This window comes from Anolis sagrei, chromosome 2 (assembly GCF_037176765.1).
Source record: "Anolis sagrei isolate rAnoSag1 chromosome 2, rAnoSag1.mat, whole genome shotgun sequence".
Taxonomy (NCBI): domain Eukaryota; kingdom Metazoa; phylum Chordata; class Lepidosauria; order Squamata; family Dactyloidae; genus Anolis; species Anolis sagrei.
In genome coordinates, this window is record NC_090022.1 from 112,156,216 (window position 1) to 112,177,588 (window position 21,373).

At 39.6% G+C, this 21,373-nt stretch overlaps 1 protein-coding gene across 8 annotated transcripts in view; it reads right to left on the minus strand.

Annotated features, from left to right (window-relative positions):
• The window catches only part of CACNA1A (calcium voltage-gated channel subunit alpha1 A), a 340,921-nt gene that overhangs the window by 108,920 nt on the left and 210,628 nt on the right, over positions 1-21,373 (minus strand). For all 8 annotated transcript variants that reach the window (XM_067463748.1, XM_067463751.1, XM_067463749.1 and 5 more), the window contains exons 14-24: positions 20,128-20,240; positions 18,532-18,644; positions 16,254-16,385; positions 15,203-15,275; positions 12,580-12,697; positions 11,589-11,656; positions 8,831-8,937; positions 7,103-7,909; positions 5,710-6,176; positions 2,210-2,348; positions 1,272-1,401 (exon numbers count right to left, since the gene is read on the minus strand). In XM_067463748.1, coding sequence (XP_067319849.1) covers positions 1,272-1,401; positions 2,210-2,348; positions 5,710-6,176; positions 7,103-7,909; positions 8,831-8,937; positions 11,589-11,656; positions 12,580-12,697; positions 15,203-15,275; positions 16,254-16,385; positions 18,532-18,644; positions 20,128-20,240 — 2,267 coding nt within the window. The remainder of the gene's footprint in view (positions 1-1,271; positions 1,402-2,209; positions 2,349-5,709; positions 6,177-7,102; positions 7,910-8,830; positions 8,938-11,588; positions 11,657-12,579; positions 12,698-15,202; positions 15,276-16,253; positions 16,386-18,531; positions 18,645-20,127; positions 20,241-21,373) is intronic.

Genomic DNA, 21,373 nt, shown 5'->3' on the forward strand with positions numbered 1-21,373 from the left:
CTTCATGCCAACACGAAGGCAGCTTCTTACTGAATAACACAGAGAAGCCTAAAGTAGAAACTGTGACCATCCTCAGTATGGATGCTGTTCTAATTATTTCACTCACTTTTCCTTAGGGATAGCTCATGGGATCTGTCCAGTAAAATGCTCAAAAAAGGAAGTGCCATGTAAGCTGCTCACAGTAGGGCTATGATTTATCTCCCTCCTTCTCTATCACTACCTCCCTTTTAACCTATTTAAATCCCAGCTAGCAGCATTTCTAAAGATAAAAGAGATGGAAAGAGGTTATTGGTGTTTTGTCCATAATAATATAAGATTAGTACAATTAAACAACTATACATCTTTAAGATGCATTTTTAAGTATTCCCAAAAGGAAGAAGCACTGTGCATATAAGTATCAACCTTTGTTCATACTTATATGATGAATATCACCTCCCCTATAGTCTCAGAAAACATTAAAGATGAAAAGATGAAATAGAATTTTACCCACGAGGATCTGTAATTTGTGAAACGGATATGTGATGTGTTACTGGAAAGTAATCCTGTTAGGTGTATCAAACTGATGAGCTAGAAACCTACTTGGAAACAGTAGGAACAGAAAAGAAGCATGGAATGTCAAAAGTTTGAACACAATCTTATTAACCTATCTGGAGCTCTATCAATATATGGACAAAATATGGAAAGTATAGTGTTGAGCATTATAGCTCTACTGAATAAATAGCAATATAGCAAGTATAGTTCCTAATCAAAACCGCAAAATCTCTTTCAGACAGGAGCAAAATTAAATTTCAGATACATTCTTGTGTGTAGGATGAAATGGATTGGAGAAGTTGTTAATTTCTATCAAGTCGACTTTGATTTATGAATGAGAAAACTCCCACTGTTGTCAACAACTTTGTGCAGGTCTGGCAAACAAAGGTCAGTTGCTTTCTAGATTGATTATATCTACTTGTAATGCACTTCTCATATTTTCCTATTGCCTTCTACCTGACCAAGCATTATTGTATTTTCCAATGGCTCATGTCTTTTCATGATATATCCAAAGTACAACAGCTTTAACGTAGTGCTGGCAAAGAAGTGGGATCAAAAGTATCAGCAAATTCCAGTGTTGAGGAACATGCTGCTTCTGAAGGAAGTCTCTTTCAGGGATCAAATAAATTTAGATTGGGTTGAGGTTAAACCTTCCAAGGATTCTCCTGTAACACATTTTGAGAGCAGAAGCCACAGGGGAAATCCAGAAACAAAAGTGAAGCATCAAATGATGGACTTACATTGTTACGAGGTGCACGGGGTTGCACAGGGTCTTCAGCAGCCAACGCAATGCTGCTCATGGCAATCACCATCAGTATACAGATCTCAAAGTAGCGTAGATTGACAATGTAATGACAAAGTCGGCGAAATCTAGCACATAAAGGTAAAAGATTGTTGTAGTAAGTGGCATCACAATGCCAAGCTGATTGAAAATTTCTCTTGTCTTGAGTAAAGAATATAAGAACATCTGAAGTGTGTGTGTGTGTATACATATTAGGCTCATGAAACAAATGCTCTCACAAACCCAATAAGTACAGTGTTACTTATTTCCTGCCCAAGTTCACAAATATTTGTCTAGCTGAAATTAAAAGTCCCAGAAATTAATCCCTTGAAAAATACAAACCTCCTCCCTCCTTTGAATCAAACCGTAAACATTGTTGGAGCATGTAAAAATCAACTGATGTGTGTTAACTGAAAATGCAAGGCATGAAGCTGATTGGTTGGGCCATGCCCAAGGAGCTATCAGAGTCCGGGACTTTTGGCAACAGTTACATATTCAAGTTGCTTGCTGTGCAGGAACTTTGCAGACAGAAACAGATTGATTTGCTTCTGAGCTGCTGAAAGAAGGTCTCTCATATGGACACAGAAAGGACCATTTTGAATCTCTCTAAAAGAACACTGTGTTAGTCAATGCAACTGTTCAAATGACTGTGCATATATTACTCTGCATCACAAAGAATAAACTTCTTGTTCTTTGTTGATCATCTGCATGGCATATTTTCTATCTCTGGCAAGACAGTGTGTGGACTGTGAACAACACATGATTTTCATTTCATCACAAACATGGCATGATCAAGCTAATTATCGCATCTTCACATTCAAATCATTTGTAGACTATGGCATCTGTTCCTGTCCTACAAAGCCATTTTTCATTCGATCCACAGCAACAAACACTCACGGGTTTGTGGTTGAGAGGATGAACATAGAGCTATATGGTGGCATGGGTTTGGGGCCATTCTCTCCCTCATCATCTTCTTCTTCCTCCTTCTTCTCTTCTTCCTTCTTAGGCAGAGGTTCAGGGTTGGCATTTTTATTAACTGAAAGCAAGAGAAAGACAATAAGAGTCATCCATTTTTATATATTTCTTTTTGTCCCTGTTTTGTCTTAGCAAGATTTAATCCAGCTGAGGCTAGATATGGAGAAACCTGTGCTGACTGGTCTGCAAGTGGACTCTTTCCTGGAAGTCAATTCCAGAAGAGATAGACAGAATATAATGTCATACTTGGGGATTAGAATGTAGAATTCTTTCCATACATGCTTGGATCAGTAAACCAACATACGACTGCACTAACATAAAGAAGTCAAACTAAACATAGTTCTGTAATACAAAACCATCTGTACAGAAAGAGATGAAATGCAGATATAGACTGTCTTAGAATGTGAATATTTAGGACAGGTAAAACTGTGATTCTGTGAACTCACAGAGATGATTCACCCTGTGCAGCTACATCTTCTAAAATGTCTAGAATAATGTTTCTCAAACTCTGCTCCTCCAGGAGTTTGGACTTCAGCTCCCAGAAATCCCAGCCAACCTACCAGCTGTTAGGAATTGTAAGAACTGAAGTTCAGAACACCTGGAGGAGCAGAGTATGAGAAACTAGAGCAAGGGTATCATTGTTGTGCAAAACTTGCCCTTCCTAATTTTGCATGATTCTGAGATGGTCCCACCTAATTATCTCAGTTTCTGTCCATTCCACCATGGAGAAACAAACCATAGTAAGAAAGAGCCAAGAAAGGGAAAGAGTGCAGGTTGTGTGAGTTCACAGATTATCATGTGAAGAACCACAGTTACAGATAAGCAATCTTTGTGATCTCTGCAACTCACACAAATTGTGATTGGGTATCTACTGAGGTGGGAATGTTTCATGCTGTGGTTGAATACAATACCGTATTTAAAAACTAGACTTCACTTCTAGAATGAAAATTAAATCTGTAATGATGTATGAAAGCAGAAGGATGGGGCCATGTGGAAGCTCTACTGATGTCATGTATTATTTATTTATTTAACCTATGTCTTTTCATTTTCCCTGTAATGGAAACAAGGCAACCATCAGTGAGGAATGCCAAAAGTGTATCCTAAAAATGTCATATGGATGGGATATCAAGAGTAAGTACTGGTTGTGTCCATGATATCAGCTGCTGCCAAGACTGAGATGACAACATAGGTGTTAAGAGGTTGCAATTTTTGAGAACTACTCCATAAATAGAGGTTGATGAGAGCAATTCTCAAAGAAATCAAGTACAGAGGCTTAACTTTTTGCTAGAAAACCAGAAATATTCCTTGAGCTTTCCCAAGAGTAATTTTAAATATGAGGTTTGGTTTCTTTGGGCATGTTTGGGAAACACTCAACAATGCTGATACTTGTTCAGTATGTGCCTATCTCTCAAACCCAAGAGGCAATGTGAATGGTCATCTAGTTGAAGGATTTTCTGATAAGCCTAACACTTCTTAAACAAGCCCATCAAGATAATGAATCCATACACAGATAGGAAGAGAAGATATTCTGTAAAAAAAGGGATAGTCTTAAAATGGAATAAACTACAAAGAAAGGAGAAGATAAAGAAAAAGGGCCAGAGGAAGGATGATTTTAAATGGTGTATTTTAATATTTTGATAAATGTTTTTTTAATGTTTATGTATTGTATGTGAATCTGTGTCCCGGCATGGAATGTTTGCCGTGTATATGCTGTGCTCCGCCCTGAGTCCCCTTCGGGGTGAGAAGGGCGGAATATAAATGTTTTAAATAAATAAATAAATACATTTCTTATTCACACAACTAGCTTGGCTCTGAACAGCAAGCTCCTAACGATATTGTTACTGTGACCTATAAAGAGAAATTATGAAGATATAGGCAAGAAGAGTAGAGGAGTATGCATAGGAAAATGATAGCCAAGTTCTAGACATTTCTGTGAATACAGCTGCATAGGCATTCATTTATGTGGATCACAAAGACCACAGAAAATACCTATAAATGGAAATGCTTCAGTAGTGACAGATATATTCTTTAATATTCTATTCACACTGAGAACTATTCATTTATTCAGCAGATACTATTCCTTGAAATACTTCATTCATCAGACATGATTCAATGAAATAATTAAAAAATCTTGCTATGAGAAAGACCAAATATTTACAAAGACAGTATCATTAAGGTAACATGTATGCTTTTTGCAAAGTGGACAGAAGACCTCAAACATCTTCAAAAATAGCAGATCTTTCTCCTCAAAATGTCATTATTTATTTATTTATTTATTTACCTTACTTATATACCGCTGTTCTCAGCCCGAAGGCAACTCACAGCGGTTCACAACAAATACGAACAGCAAAAATTCAGTGCTACAGTATAGAAACAGTTAACAACCTAACACATTACACAATTAATAAACAGTTACTACAATACCCATTCACTGTCGTCTCGTCATCAAAAACATGTTCCAGATTTGTCATCCATTGTTCCATTCCAGTGTTCATTAACCAATCATTGCACTAATTATTGGAACGCCTGCTCAAACAGCCAGGTCTTCACGTTTTTGCGGAATACCATTAGAGATGGTGCTCATCTAATGTCCGTAGGAAGGGCATTCCACAGCCGAGGAGCCACCACCGAGAAGGCCCTATCTCTCGTCCCCGCCAGCCGAGCTTGAGAAGCAGGCGGGATCGAGAGCAGGGTCGCCCTGGAAGATCTCAAAGTCCTGGTGGGTTCATAGGCAGAGATGCGGTCGGATAGGTAGCTTGGGCCCGAACCGTTTAGGGCTTTAAAGGCCAACGCCAGCACTTTGAATTATGACAATATTCTCAAGTTTTCCCAACAGATTTGTATATCCAAACAAAACAAATATATATTTTAAAACCCCAGAAATAAAGAGTCACAATTATGTATCTGTAATTTAAGAATCAATAGAAACAGAAGGCATTCCAGCAGCTGACTCTCACAAGTCAGATATAGAAGACAGAAAAAATCCCAGAGGCTGACTGACAATCAGAATCCACACAAATTGACATAGCCGTAAAACTACATACACATGGCCTGAACTAACATAACTGATAGCCAAATCATTACACCGGTAGAAGGGACAGGATCCACTCTGTCCCCCATTCCCATGTGCATGTTTTATGGTGATCATTTCACTCTTTTGTTTTCTATAATTACCCCCTTCTCTGTATACTCTTTAACTTATACAAACCTTTCCCAATTACTCACAATAACTTTCTTGCCTTCACAGTTGCTCTTAATAGATGGCTACAACCACCCTGCTACACAAACTGGATGGTCTTAATAATTTCTTGTACTAAATGGGATCCAGTGTTTTACATCTGATATGCATATGACTAACACTTCTGCTTGGTCACTCTGCTGCCTTGCTCTAGTGCTATTGACACAGATCATTTGGCACTCACCTTGCATGATAGCGTTGTTGATGGGTGGTGAGAAGGTGGGTGGCACCTCCACCACGGTGTGCTCTGGTTTCTTGGCAGTTTTGGGTGGATTGTTTTGGGTGGTGGGATTGGTGACAATGAGACTGTTTTCGGGATTTTTAGGGGGCCCAGGACTGGCTGGATTAGAAGGGTTATTAGGGGTTCGGCGACTGGCAGAGTTCTGAGAGTTGGGGAGTGGCGGGTCCAAAGGAACAGGAGGATTTTGGAGTGGTCGGCTTGGTGTGGAATTTAAGTGGCTACCACCTTTGATAGGATTCTGGGGATGACTGATAGGATGTGAGTTTGAGGTCTCATTGGTTGCCAGTTTATTGTTCTTCATATTGTCAATATCCTCTGCCACTGGAGGCTCTAAGCGCCCCATATCCTGTTGGATTGGCCGTGTGGTGGATAGGTTTGGTCCAGGTGGGAGGCCAGGGCCTTGATTCTCTCTGAAACATATACCAAAAGAAGAAATGATGAAAAACAGGTCGAGATGCTATTGTCCATGGCTCATTAAAATATAGGCAGCACTGAAAGCATTATATCTATCCTTCAACTCTGATATCCACGCCATTCATTCCAGCAGTACACAGCACATATTCATGTTTCAGGGCACCAAATGTATACTTTCTCCACACACAAAGTAATATTCTAGCAATCGTTCACACAGTCAGGGAGATGTGTATATAAAATTTAACCGTATCGGCCAAACTGTCTTTCAGCCTATCTGCCATTAATGATGTCACTCCATTCCCATGTCACCTGTCCCTTCTCATTAAAATTATGCTTCAACTGCCACCCTACTCCAGTAGCAACTCAACAAACTCTCAGTAACAGCTTTCTCAAGTACTTTTATAGAGCCCTTTAACACTAAATAATTATAGAACTATGATTCCACTTGAATTGACATTACTTCATTCTATGAAGTGCGGGAGGTCATTGTCTATTTTGAGGCACCAGAGGAACTCTCTGGCAAAGAATTCTAAATATCTCCATACCCCCACCCCACCTACACATTTCAAGAATACAGAGGATGCTGTTGTGACAGTTCAAGTGGAATCACAGCATTATAACTGTGTAGTATGAAGGGGTGCATTGATAAAGCAAACCTCCTCCTCTTGACTTGGGTTCCAACACAGCTGTAAGAAAGAACAGCAGATTTATGAAATGGCAGGTTTATGCATTACCCGCTCTGACATTTTTTATTGCAAACATTGGTGGCCTTCATCACCTGGAAGGTATTTATTTTACCAAATTATCAGTTTCATTAAATTATTTTACGCTTCAGCAAACTGGAATTAGTATGATGAAAAAACAATATCCCATTCCTTCAATGAGATTGCCAGTGATCCTGCCTCCTTTCCATTTTACTCACTTCCGGCGCCGGTGCCGGCGTTCCTTGCCATCAGCATCATAAGTAGACTGTGCAGTATGCCGATGTCGCCGCCGTCTTTCTCCATCAGGATGCTCCCCCTCCACATCTCCCCGTGTTGGCCTGCTTCCCTCACGGTGCCGAGGCCGGCGTTCGACTTTGTTACCTTCCTCACCCCCTCCCTCATCTGGGACCCGTCGATGAGTCCGATGCCGCCGGTGTTCTCGGTCAGCATCAGTGGTACGGGGTGACCCACTGCGGCTTTCTTTGCTGCCTCTGTGCCGGCGATGGGGGTCCAAGGCCTTGATACGCTCTGAGTCACAGTCCCCATGGTAACTACGTTCAAGGATGGCATTATGCTCCTTGCTGGGATAGTCAATCTCATGGTACCCACTTTCCTGGTTGAAGTCAATTTCCTTGCTGCTCCGTGGGTGTCGTGGCTCAAAGCTTCCTGAATTAGGGCGTTCGTACATGTGGGGATCTCGTGGATGCTCATGGTAGCGAGGTGGTTTTCGCAGGAATTCCTCAGGCCGTTGTTGTCTAAAGTGTGGATCCAAGGGTGGCTCATTGGGACGTGTCTTGTTGGTATTGTTGTTTCGGTTCTCCTGAGGATCTACCACGAGTGGTCGGTCTAAATGGGTTTTCATGTCTGGCCGCATTTGCCGGCCATATGTGACTTTCCATCGATCCTCAGGGTCCAGTTCATTGTACAGTGCCTCTCGACTTGCCATTAGGTTCTGTTTCCGCATCTCAGTTGTTCGCTGCTCCCAGACTGATTTGCCACCTTTTTGGTTCTTTTGTTGTTCTTTTCTGAAGAGAAAACAAAAATACTTCCAGCAATGCTGTTAAACCAACACTAATTAGTATTACATCCTCAATCATCATTCAGTAGTAACTTTTTAACACACTGGGTTAACATTTATTTAGAAAGGTGCCCTTTCCCCCTCAGAGGCAGCCAGATCATGTCTATATAACAAGGGATGAACCCAGACATTATGATGTACAAAAGATGCTAGTGAGCCACTTTCCATTTATAGGTGGATCTGAGAAATCTGAAAGGAAAATGAAAACTCAAGGGCAAGGTTTACATCCTGCTCCTAGCATTGACAGATATATTGTACTTGAGCCCAGATGTATGCAGCGACGACCCAGCCCAGCTCCTAGTACTGCCATGACTGCTTTCCCCAGTCATCAGAAGGCAATAGGAAATAGGAAAGGACAAGCTACTGGTTTAAACAAATTTTCTAGAGCTTTTTTGGCCTTTTGCCCTCTTTCAACAGAGTTCCTCCTTATATCCTACCACCTTAACTTCTTCGTAAGACATCCATGTATCAGGGTCCTTCTGCCTGGGTTAATAATCACATATACAGTTTTCACTGCCAAACTTTAACTCTCTCATGCTTCTTATTAGGGAGGTCAAAATTAGAATTACTCAGCCCAGACCTTATGTTCCTGAACCTCTCTAAAATGTGTGGCATGGAACCAAAGTTTAAACATATTGCTTTGGGGGATGACTATCTATATTGGCCGAGGGCTTCTGAGAATTTTTGTTTTTAAAAAAATTCCATGTTCAGGTCTGAGGCCTGAGTGCTTTCACTTCCTTTCTCTGCTCTCAACTTACAGGTCCAAGGTTTCCCCTCCCAGGTCCACTGAAGACCATGTATAGTTTTGCATTGTTATACAGAGAACAGAGGATTCATGTGTTGATGGATTGATCAAGACAGTACTTACACTGCAATCGACATGTTGGCTGCTGACAAAGGGCTCACTTCCGCTACCTCCTTTGCCTTCTGAAGGGCAAGTTTTTGGTTGGCTGCTTCTTCTTCCTCTTGTTCATCCTGCAAATTCCAAACATTAGAGAAGAGCTACCACCCCTCTGACCTCCTCGCTTGCAATAGAAAAGGCAGGTGCAGTATAAAATCAAAACAAGCAGTCAATGAATAATAAGACAACAAGAAAGTTAGCAGGCATTCGCAAAATGGCTTCTCTCCAACAACTGTATGGCTAAACTAAAGGGATCAGAAAGTTACCTACAGAAACAAGTTTCATCCAGTATTGGGATTTAATACTGTAATACTGTAATTACTGATTTGGATTATGTCCAACATTAGTACAGAATCTGTAAAATCTACTGGCTACTTACAGACTATCCAATGTGTCAATTCAGTAAAGATGAAAATTCTCCTAGGCAATGGTTTCTACTGGAAGCCACTAGAAAGGGTGATTAACTTTTGAAATATGTTTCAGCCCTCAGCCCACCACACTGTTTAACATTTTGTTAAGGTTTCTGTAAAACCAGGAAATGACTTCTAGACACTTTGGATGCTTTCTAGGCTTGTGCACATTCAATTTGGTCAGTTCCCCACGGTCAATCTGGCTTGTTCAGTTGACTGTAATGGAAGGGCTCAGCCACCATGTTTTTTTCAGCCGAAATGGGCCACATGGTAGCCGGTCACGGCTCCGCCTCTCCTATTTGGCATCATGCGGTGTGCAAAAAGGCTGCCGCGTTCTCACACGAGTTTCCCTATAAGCCCTGCCTGTTGGGCCAATCAAAATAGAAGAATAATGCGACACATCTTATGCAAGCTTTGTGTTTTTAATGGGGCAAGTGCCTCCATTGCAATCAGTTGCATTCTGGTTCTAGAGAGGCGCTTCAGTCAAATTGCCTTGCCACTTGCTCTCAGCTTTATATTTTGGCTTGGCTTTGCCTCTTTCTAGCATTGAATCTTTTTGATCTTCCTTTATTTTCTTGATACTTTTTATTTAGTGGGACTGGGAGTTGGGAAAGCACAAACAAGAAATGCAAAAGCTTTGGAAGAAGTTGCTTGCTGTTGTTTTTTTTATCAGTAAAGAAAAAACTATAGTAATAATAATAAACTTTATTTATACCCCACCACCATCTCCCAATGGGGACTCGGGGCGGCTTACACGAGGCCAAGCCCAGACAACGTATTACAGCAAAATAAAACCAAACATAAGCAATAAGTAACAACCTCATAATTACATAAAAACATATGAATATATTAACAATATAACATTACAATAAACACAATCACAGTGACAGTAGGTGGGCCACATGTGCAGGATAAAATGTTAAAGAACTCAAATGAGATAAGAAGAGGAGCAAGTTATTTGCAAGAGGGAGCTCATAAAAAACACAGGGTTGTGGAACCAAACTTTCCCATTAGAGGGGGCATGTACTCCAGTGACAGAAGCGTTGAGGGGAGCAGTAGTGTTATGTTGTGCACCTACTCACCAAAGGCGCAGTGGAAGAGCCAGGTTTTAAGGTTCTTTTTAAAGGTTTCTAGGGTAGGGGCTTTCCAGGTAATGAGTTCCAGAGTTGGGGAGCCACAGAGGAGAAGGCTCTCTCCCTTGTGCCCTCAAGATGAGCTTGTAAAACTGGCAGGGGTGAAAGGAGGGCCTCCCCCGAAGATCGAAAGGCCCGCATTGGTTCATGGAGAGAGATACGGTCACGAAGGTAGGCAGGTCCCAAACCGTTTAGGGCTTTATAGGTGATAACCTGTATCTTGAATTGGATCCGGAAAATAAACGGCAGCCAGTGGAGCTCCTTAAAAAAGGGGGGGGGGGGTGTCAACTGCTCCCTGTAACTAGCCCCAGTTATTAATCTGGCTGCTGAATGTTGGACAAGTTGTAGTTTCCGAGCCGTCTTCAAGGGTAGCCCCACGTAGTGGGGCACTGGGCTGTGTGATGTGGAACTGCATCTTTGACATTTGGTAGGAAGGAATGGCACACTACTGCTGCTCCTGGAGAAGTAACAGAGTGGGGCCAGCGGGGGATACCTTTTGGGGAATTTTTAAAGATTTTATTTTTTAAAAGAAAAGAAATTCCTAAAAATCAGGGGATGACCCAAACGTTATAAAACTTGGTGGGCTAACAGTAGTAGATGTGTCCTCCAAGTATGATCATCCCGATAGCCCTAAATATGACAGGGAGGGGAACCTGAGAAGGCCCCCCCCATTGCTAACAATGAGCTGGATCTAGCCACATTTTTTGGCTGTGGACTGAAAATGGATAATTGCCTACCCTCCCATTTTCAGGAGGTGCATGAAAACGGATCCAGGGGTGTCCCAAAATTTGGCCAGCAGAAATGGATTGAGGTTCAGCCAAAATGCACATGCCTAGTGCTTTCTCCTGTTTGGGGGCATTTTGAGATGCCCTTGAAACTCTGAAAGCATTTGGGGAGCAAAAGCTACCCCCAGACTTACCAAAGCTGTCTCCTTCTAGAAAACATATATACAATACAAGGAAAATGTATAAATGAAAGTTTATCCTGAAACAGAATACAGCCTACCTCATCCTAACATCATCCAACATAACCTACCATCTGCCAATCTGGGAAACCATTTACTAATGATCTCATTCAACAGATATAGTAAGCAATCTTTTCTCTGCCCACTGAACAAATCACATTCAATAAACAAGCATTCCCCACCCCCCTGCATCACACAATTAGAAGAGCAGTTCCCACCTTGGTGAGCTCCTGTGCATTGGCCAGATTATCCACAGCGATAGCCAAGAACACATTAAGCAAAGTGTCTGAGTTTTGAGTGTCAAGGCAAAGCCAAAAGCAGCTCTGATTTCAACCTAATTTCACTGTCAGAATAGATTTCTCTTCATGGACTACTACATTCTCATCCCCACAAAGCCCTTTCCTTTCAAAAATGAAGATGATGCTTACCAAGCTTAGTAGAGAAAGACTACACATACTCATCCAAATCTAATCCCTACTTCCATTTGTTGATGCTTGAAATTGCTGTAAGTTGACTTCAGCTTATGGCGATCCTATCAATGAGAAGACCTCCAAGTTACCCTATTTATTAATAACCCTAATCAGGTTTTCCAAACCCAGTGCTGTGGCCTTCCTGATTAAATGTATCTACTTGCAATGTGGTCCTCCTCTTCGCCTATTGCTTTCTACATTACAAAGCATTGTTTATTGTATTTTCAAGAGAGTTCAGTTTTCTCATGATAGGTACAAAGTATGACAGTCTCCATTTAGTCAACCAAGTTTACCCATTTATTTGTCTTTTTGATAGCCCATGATTTCTAGTGATTGTTTAATTTTCAAAAACTCTATTAAAAATGACTATGATTTCAAGATTTCTCTTTCTGTTTTAAAACCTAAAGATGCATTCCCTCACTGGTTGAACTAAACTGAGACATGCCGTAACCATGCAGCAGAAGATTCAAATTGGAATAACCATCAAGCAATCCTGGCTCCCTGGCATCTCCTGGTGTAGTAAGAACAGAGTGCTTGCCTGTAACTGTGATTTTTTCCCCCCAGTGAAATCTGTGAATTCACATATATTGGAAATTCTTGTGTCTGCAGAGCATGTTCAGAATTTTAGGGAGAAGAGTAACGGGTTTTCGCATGAGCCCTATCCTCTTTGCTGTACATGCCTGTAATGATTTTCTTAAATTTCTCTTAGTTCTTTAATATCCAAGCACAGAAAGGATACAGTTACCGAACAAAGTCAGTACAATGAAATAGATTGAGAACATCATTCCTTTATCGACACCGCCCTGAGATTGGATACCGTCATACATTACTTCATTCCAGTCTTCACCAGTCAAGATCTGAAAGACACAGCATATTAATTGGAATGCCAGACAACAAAACTGTAAATAGCTCAGTTTCTGTGTTACTATAAAGAGGGTTTCATAGCGAATCAAAAGATAAATTGCATGTTATCCTTAAGCAAGAGGATTAGAACTAAAATGTAAAATACATTAGTAATTTACTGGAATATGCCACTGTAGTATGGGCTCCTTCTAGTGGCATAAAATTAGATTTCTACATGTGCATTGGAATTACTGCCGCCTTTCCTCCTGTGAACCTCTGTGCTCTGAAATCTTTAGGTGAGGCCCTTCTCTCAGTCCTTGCACTTTCACTGGCTCCGGTTTTGGAAGTGTGAGATAGTGCGTTCTTGCTCGCTCACACCTTTCTGCTCTTTCATTAGCAGGCAAAAACATTTTTATTCAGACAGGCTTTTAAAACAGAATATTTTAAAGACTCAGTTGAGGGTACTTTTGTTTTAAACTGAATTGTTTTAAACTGAATTTAAACTGAATAGCTTTTTATTTTTTAAATGTCATTTTAATTTTTTAAGTATGAGTTCTTTTGGCATGCTTGAGCTGCTTCGTCCTTTTTAAAACTGTAAACTGCTTTGAATCCCAGTTTTGGGGGGAAAACAGGACAACATAATAATAATAATAATAATAATAATAATAATAATAATAATATTAATAATAATACAACCCTCTGCTGAACAGATGTGGCTGTAGGTTGAAGAGGAAAGGGAGGGGGAGCTGTCCTAACAGCACCTTCTATGCTTTTGGTGGCTGGACTGTAAGGTAAGGAGGTCGAACACTTATGATTGCTTTCCATGTTATTAAAATGCTTAACACTTCTTTTTCTGGTTTGTGCTATGGCAAAACATTTATTCATTTGAACTGTATGTATCAACAGTGCCTCTAGAATGCCCTTTAAACAGTGATGAAGGCAACTAGGCAAAGACATCAAATGAAGAGACACAAAATAAAAGGACTGCAGCAAGGAGTGTTTGTTTATTTTTCCTTTACAATGAAGACATAAAAGACTGAAATACATAAAGAATGGATTTTAAAGTTTAAAACAAAGTTCTTGTGGTAAAGTTCTTATGGTAAACTTGTGTATTATTCCTTGTTATACTGCATTATTATTGAGTATTGTTAATTAACTGTTCTCATCTGAATATTCATGTTTATAAATATATCTCTATATTGAAGAATGCAGAAGTTAGCCAAACAAAACAAATTGGAGAGACAATACATGCATTTCTTTCCAAAAAAACCAAAATGAATGGGTAGCCCACTACTAAGGGACTGCTTTAACTTTACTGTAGATGGGCATAGCATGGCCCTGAGATGTTTTTTTTTAGCCCCAGATATCTCCAGAGTTCTCTGTTTCTCCTTTTTATGGCCCCAAAAAGAATGAATAGTTGCATCTGGAAGCCTCCATGTGCAACAGTCAAAATTTCAAAACATTTTTGTTGAAATATTTATCTCCTGCCTTTTTATGATGAGATCTTATAGCAGCAAACTAATAAAACAGTACAAAGGAAACAATTCCAAATCAAAAGCAATAAATAATGTAAACAAGATAAAGAGATATTAAATTCTCAAATCAGTCAAAACGGTTTCAAATGGCTCAAGATTTTTTTTAAATGTACATGCTTAAAAGGAAATAGACACCAAAGGCTTTATTTCAAAGTCATGTCTTTTTGAGTTTGCAAGGACTTCCTGTACTATTTAATATTCTTTTAAACATTTCTAACAAACAGAACCAGATTCCACCCACTTTGTGGTTTTTGTTTTGTTTTTCAGTAGTCCGTGTGGCCCCCAGAGGATCACTGAACATAAAAGCATCCCAGACTCATAACAGTTGCCTACACCTATTCCTCAGTATGCAACCACAAGATGAAACACAGAAATCGAGGCACAGTAAGACAACGTTCCCACCAGCTGCCACTGGGGAAATGTTAAAATGTAGCATTTACCTCCAAATGTAGCATTTACCTCAGGCAATCAGGTTAAAGGACAATGGATAATATTTGACTATGGCTTGGAAGTGGATTTGGATAAGCGAAGCGGAGTAATCATTAGTATATGGCTAAATAAATAGCCACCAGACTGGCAATAGCTAAATGGATCATAAAGTATACTGTTTAATTTTTATTTTAATGGTCATGGTTTTAATTGTGATTTTTGCTATTTGTATTTTATGAAGCGGCATTGAATTGTTGCCAATTGTAAGCAGCCCTGAGTCCCCCTAGGGGTTGAGAAGGGCAGGGTAAAAATGTTCGAAATAAATAAAAATAAAAACCAAACTTCAAGATATTTTGAACAATATTTCCTTTCTTCTTTCTCGTAACTACATGTCTGTTCAACTTGAACTGGGTAGGAAATTGTGTCAATTAGGAGTTGAGGATACCGACAGATACTGTCTGAATTTCTTTGACATACCAACATATCATTCTAACTCATGTGGTCATCACTGGAGAAACAAGGTAGGAAATGGTTTCCTTTCATTGCTCTTCATACCTGAAATACTGTCATTATTGCTGCTGGGAAAGTGTCAAAATTGGTTGGAGGGGTTCCTTCATCAAAATTAAACCTGTATAAGAGAAACACCAGTCACACAACACCAAAAATGTTATTCACAGTTCCAAAATCATTTCTACTTCATTTCTATCCTTCAACTCCAAGACAATCTAGTTACATCTTCTTCTTTGAGAACCACTATAGGTTTCAGAAACCTTCAGGTGATTGTGTGGATATATGGCTTGTATAGGGCACTAACTTTACCATTACACAAAACAAAGTTGTATCCTCAGGCAGCTATCTCAGGTATCATGAATTGGGAAAAATATATATGCACACAAACTGCTAGGGAAGGGGAAAGCTACTTGTGGACTGTCTGCGTCAGCTGCTAAAATAACTTGCCTTGAATGCCATGGATTCTGATTGTTAGGGAGGCACAACTCAGGCACATAATGTTTTGGACTGGCCGTGTGTCTGTGTATTTGCAAGTCAGGAGGTGCAGAAAGATTCCAGCAGAAAACTGGCAGATGTTTACAGAGATTAGTTATAGCATTTAGGGTCCTACAATTTAGAGTTGTATGTAGCTAGTATAAAGTTATCCTGGCAATCAAATCAGCAACTGAAATATTTATTGTTTTTAGAGGGTCTAAAATAGTGTGAGCAAGAGTTGTAAATTCTTGGCTGTCCATGTGGTTTACCTTATCTAAAACATTCCATGAAGAGTTAGCCTGGGAAGTGACTATAAAATGTGTGTTTGTTTGGGTGTATGTGTCTAGAATAATTCATCTACTGTAGCAGTAGTTATTTTCAAGACATGACGATTCAGACATCATGATTACAGTTTAATAAACTATTGTTCCTCAGATCAAGAGTAAGTGTTCTATTATCACATCAGCTCCAAAGTTGGACGTGCTAGAGGACAGGGGAAGGGGCTGTGCTGGGAGATGACCAGCTACATCATGCCATAACGTATAATTCCTATGGAAGATATCTCCACTAAGAATATAACAATGAAAATCACAATCCCCATCCCTTTGTTCCCTTTACTCACTGGCCCCCAAAGAGTTGCATTCCCAAAAGGGCAAAGACGACTATGAAGAGGAAGAGGAGAAACAGGAGGCTGATGATGGACTTCATGGAGTTCAGCAGAGATACGACTAGGTTTCGTAGGGAAGCCCAGTACCTGTCAAGATAATCCACTTATTAGCTATGTCGAGAAAGCGTCTTTTAGAACCAAGCAGCAATCACTAAAGAGGAAATACAGCCTGATGAATACCATGCCATGTGGATTTACAAATCTAGCACTTCCTGTGTTGCTCAGAGGGATTTAGGTGCTCCTCTCATTTCCATTATATCCTCATGGCAATCCTGTGAGTCGGGTTGGCTTGAAAGAGAAAGATTGGTTCAAAGTCACTGAGTCAACTTATGGATTGGGGTGGAAGGGAAGACAGTTTTCAATAATGGAAACTGGATTCCTCCCAGGTTCTACTCCAGTGCTGTACTTATGACTCCACTGAAATATTGTATTTCTCTGTTTTACTCAAAGCACACAAATTGAACAATACCTGCCCAAACCTTTTACATTCAGTAAGGGTGCTGCCAAGCCTAACCTATGCTGACATCCTGGCTTTGCCTATGCCTTGTTCAAGCCTATGGCAAAAAAAGAAAAGAAAAAAAAAAGGAAAAGGTGTTTCTGCTACAAAAAAAAAAAATGGCCCAATCAGAGCTTGGTGCCTTTTTTTACTTTCTCAGCTTGCTATAGAAGCAGCATATGCCTTTGAAGGCAGGAAGAACTGACAGCCCACCCCCTCAACCATTCACTTTCCCTGTTGCCAAATCTGGGGTTGGTGCCATTTTCCCCCTCAGCTTGCTTTGTAAGCAGTATGCATGTGAACGAGCAATCCAACATAATTTTTAATAGAGACTTGTGATCCTCAGCTTACATTCCCAGTCTCTCTTGGTTTTTTTTCTCATGAGGCTTCCAAAGAGACTGGGAATGTGAGATGAGACTTATAGATGTCTATTGAAAATGGCGTAGGGAGCAGGAGAAATGGCAGTAAATAATCAAATCCGTGGAAACAGCACACACAAATATGTGGGGGGGGGGGGCAACAATACAATATGATATTTTATCTGACAATTTGGGGACTGCATACAAAAGCAACGAGGTACTGATTGTTACTTCTGTAGAGTATATAGCCTGGTGACACCTTCAAAGAATTGCCATGTTTATTGTCTTTTCATAAATAAATGTATACTCCAAAATGCCAGTGATAGTTAATGTTTGCTCCTGTTGATTAACATGTTTTCCTATCCCTTTTTAGGCAGGATGTAATAAACCTTCAAAAATGATTTTTATACTTTATTTGTGTTCTGCTTCCATTCCTATCCCAGTTAAAGAGATGCAGCAAAATTATGTCCCCCAGGACACACAAGAACTGGCAATGTTTGTACAAAAGTCACATACAGCATATCTCACTAGATATATACAAAACTATGCTCCATTAAACTTTCTTAACTTAGGAATTCCAAATTATTCTTTTTTTAACAGTATGAAGATATATTTGCAAGACAAATCTCACATATTTCTATTTAACTGTGTTTAAGTACATATAGTGGGCCCTCAGTATTTGTGGGGAATTGCTTCCAGGATCTCCAGTAGTCACCAAAAATGTGGCTGTGCAAATCCCTTATAGAACAGAGATCAAGCATCACTCAATTATTCTTCTCCATCACTCTGTGCACACTATGAAGGTAGTTGTCATGACCATGTATACCTCACCCTGACAACCAGTCTTCCTTCTTTACATGCTTTCCCTCTTGACCAAATCTTTTTCTCACACAACCTTGCACCCCACAAAGGCAGTTGCCACCATGCATGCAAGTCCCATCTTTCCTCCCACCCCTCAGCAATTAGTTTTACTTCCTGTCATTTGCTCCCATACCACACCTCAGCTGCTTCTTTACGCTCAGCAGAGGAACACTGCAGAGTAACTTCCACCAAGTACTCATGAGACACTACTGATTGAGATGGGGGAGGAATTAGACATACTGCACTGTTTTGGTTTTTTTTTTTTTGGAATATTTTGGAATATTGTATTTTTGGATGTTTAAAATATTTGCACTGTTAAATTCTTTACTACTGCAGTTAATTGAAACCATGGATGCAGAACCTGCAAATAGAAAGGGCCCTTTGGACACATATTTCTACAATATATACCTGCAGAACTAACCTACTTTAGATAACATACATGTAGACATGCCTATATTCAGGGACTAACTAACTAACACATTTTCATTATTGAGATGCTGACCTCAAGAACACTTACTTTGTGACTTTGAAAATGCGCAGTAACCTGAGAGCTCGTAAGACGCTGATCCCGAAGGAGGTGCCAGGCTTTACCACAGCCCAAATCACCTCAAAGATGCTCCCAATGATAACCTGTCCAAAATGAAGGCAAGACACCAAGTTATGTAGGCCCCACTCTGAACAAGACATTTGCCAGCAGTCATAGACATAGCTTACTTATCTAATTAGATATTCACATGCAAAGTATACACATACAAAGGGGGGCTGGGGCTCACTAATGAAGCATATGTTTCACATGTGAATGGTTCTAGACTCGATCATGGATCTCTAGAAAAAAGAATGAAGTAGTATAGAGTGTGAAACACTTCTGCTTGAAATTGGGCAGATACACAGCCTGTTAGGAAAGGGCTTCCTGGGACAGATGGGACAGCATAGAACCGTGACATTCTAAAAAATAGATGTCCCGAAGAAACCAGAACCATTTAACTGCCCTAGTTGAAATCATTCCAACAAATACAAATATTTCTGCAACTGTGTTTAACAGTGCACTGGATTTGTCACAATTAGCTTTAGAATCATCAAACGTAAATATTCAAAGCATAAACAAGTCACATAAAATAGTCTGCTTAATACATTTTGTTTTGACTTATTTCTTGATCATCTAATGCCTTGGCAAGTTGAGTGAAAACTGTAATGAAGGTGTTAAAAAACTCCAGATTCAAGAAGAAGAAACTTCAGCTTCACTTGAGAAAGATAGATGTAGTAGTTTATTTCAGTATAAAAAAAGATGTAAAGGAATCTAAAAGCACTTTTGAAATTAACTGGAAAAAATATTTTTTTAGCCTAAACTTGCATGGGTTATGATATATTCCATCAGAAGCAATTTAATCCACATCTGAATGAAGTGGACTTTACCCTTTATCTGAAAATGTGAAGTGTAGTCCATGGAAGTTTATGCTAGAAACTTTTTCTCAGATAATCTCAAAAGTGCTAAGGCATTTTTCCAGTTTCAGCATCAGAACATGTTTGGTGTGTGGTTGTGCCTTCAAGTCATTTCTGACTTATGGTGATCCTAAGATCACTATCCTTTGGTCTTCTTGGCAGGAATTATTTCAAAGGGGTTTTCCACTGACTTCATCTGAGGCTGACAGAGTGTGATTTGTCCACAGCTACTTAGTGGGTTTCCACTGCTGAGTGGAGGTTTGAATCCTGGTCTTTAGAGTCATAGTCCAACACTCAAACTACTAAGCTTGGGTTCAATGTGTACCTGCACCAAAATTGCACAATATATATTGAAGGAGCTGATGCTATCTGAATCAAATATTTGAAGTTCTAATAGCAGGCAAATAGAGCAACAGTAAATCTTTCAATGCCAAGATCTTATTTATTTGGTCCTAGTAGCAACGTACATTTAGCCATTACAGGTGAACAAAATTTCTGTTCAAAGAGTAAAGGCTAGAACATATAAAGCAAAGATGTTCATTTGAGTGTTGATATATTTCCATGCTAGCAAGCCTCTGTTGTAGAGAGGCACTTGGAATAAGTAGCTAGCTAAGCACTACTGGGTCAGGAAACAACAGAAGCTCTGTGGAATATATTGTAAAAAAAAACTTACAGCACAGTCGAAGCAGTTGAAAGATGAGTGAAAGTAAGGCCGCGTTCCGAGCCCATACATTTTTATAAACATTTCGGACATAAAGAGCCCTAAGAAAATGAATTCTGCATAGTCTGAAAGAACAGAGAAACAGAGATAGAGAAACAATGTGAAAATATTTTTCATTCTGCAAAGCTATCACATGCTTTGTTTTCCTTGCCACAAAACTACTCCCATGTGACTTGCTACAATTTCCAGCTTTGTTAAGGATTCTCTCTCTGAAATAAGTTTTTTTTTTAAAAAAAATCATCTTTGTGGACTTGAGAAAGTGCTAATTTCTACCAGAAGCAAGTCATTTGGTGAACAGATTGTTAAGAACTTTTTAAACTACTTATAAATGTTGTTATAAAGGAAAAGACTTCCATTTAAAAGATGGTCCTGTTTAAGTTTATCACAGATAAGGAATCTAGTAATCAATCTAGCAACGAATGTTCCACAAAAAGCAATCCAATAGCAACATTCCTGCCACAACTGCAATAATACAATTCAGGAGTCATTTATCTCTGTGGCTTGTTTCTCATGGAGGCTGGGAAATCTGTAAACGGGATGCATTCTATCAGACTATAAACTCAGGACTCGCACAACTCTTCCATATTAAATGATGATGACAATGATGACTATGAATTATTATGAGTTGATTCCACAGCAGATAAATGCCCTTTATTATGTTACATTAAACTGAATACAGAATTAAAATGGAGGTTCCACACAATACACTACAAAGTTGTATATTATCTCACAATTCTCTTTCCCCTTCCATCTATGATGCCTCAATAGAACTTGGTCCCTTTCAACTTTAAATCAGTGCTTTCTGATGGGATCTTCTGACCTTTTTATTTTTTCCTATTAAAAGAGGTGAGATGATTAGTAATGACCTCCTTAACTTTCTTTATATCAGTGGTTCCCAACCTGTGGTCCATGAACCACCAGTGGTCCACAAAAACTAAAATATGGTCCACGACCTCATCATTACTACACCGCTGCAACGAGAGTGACTGGTCTCACAAAACCCGAGCATTAACAAAATCCATGGATAATAACACAGCCCAACAAAAAAAAATCTTGTTGTTTCAGGCCTGTTCCTCGGGTTATTTGGGGGGTTCCAATCCAATCCATTTATCGTATCATTATTTGGGGTGTTGATTCATAAAATTGCGTTGGAAAGACCAGCACTCTTTTTTGTATGGAATGAGTATTATCATTTTGT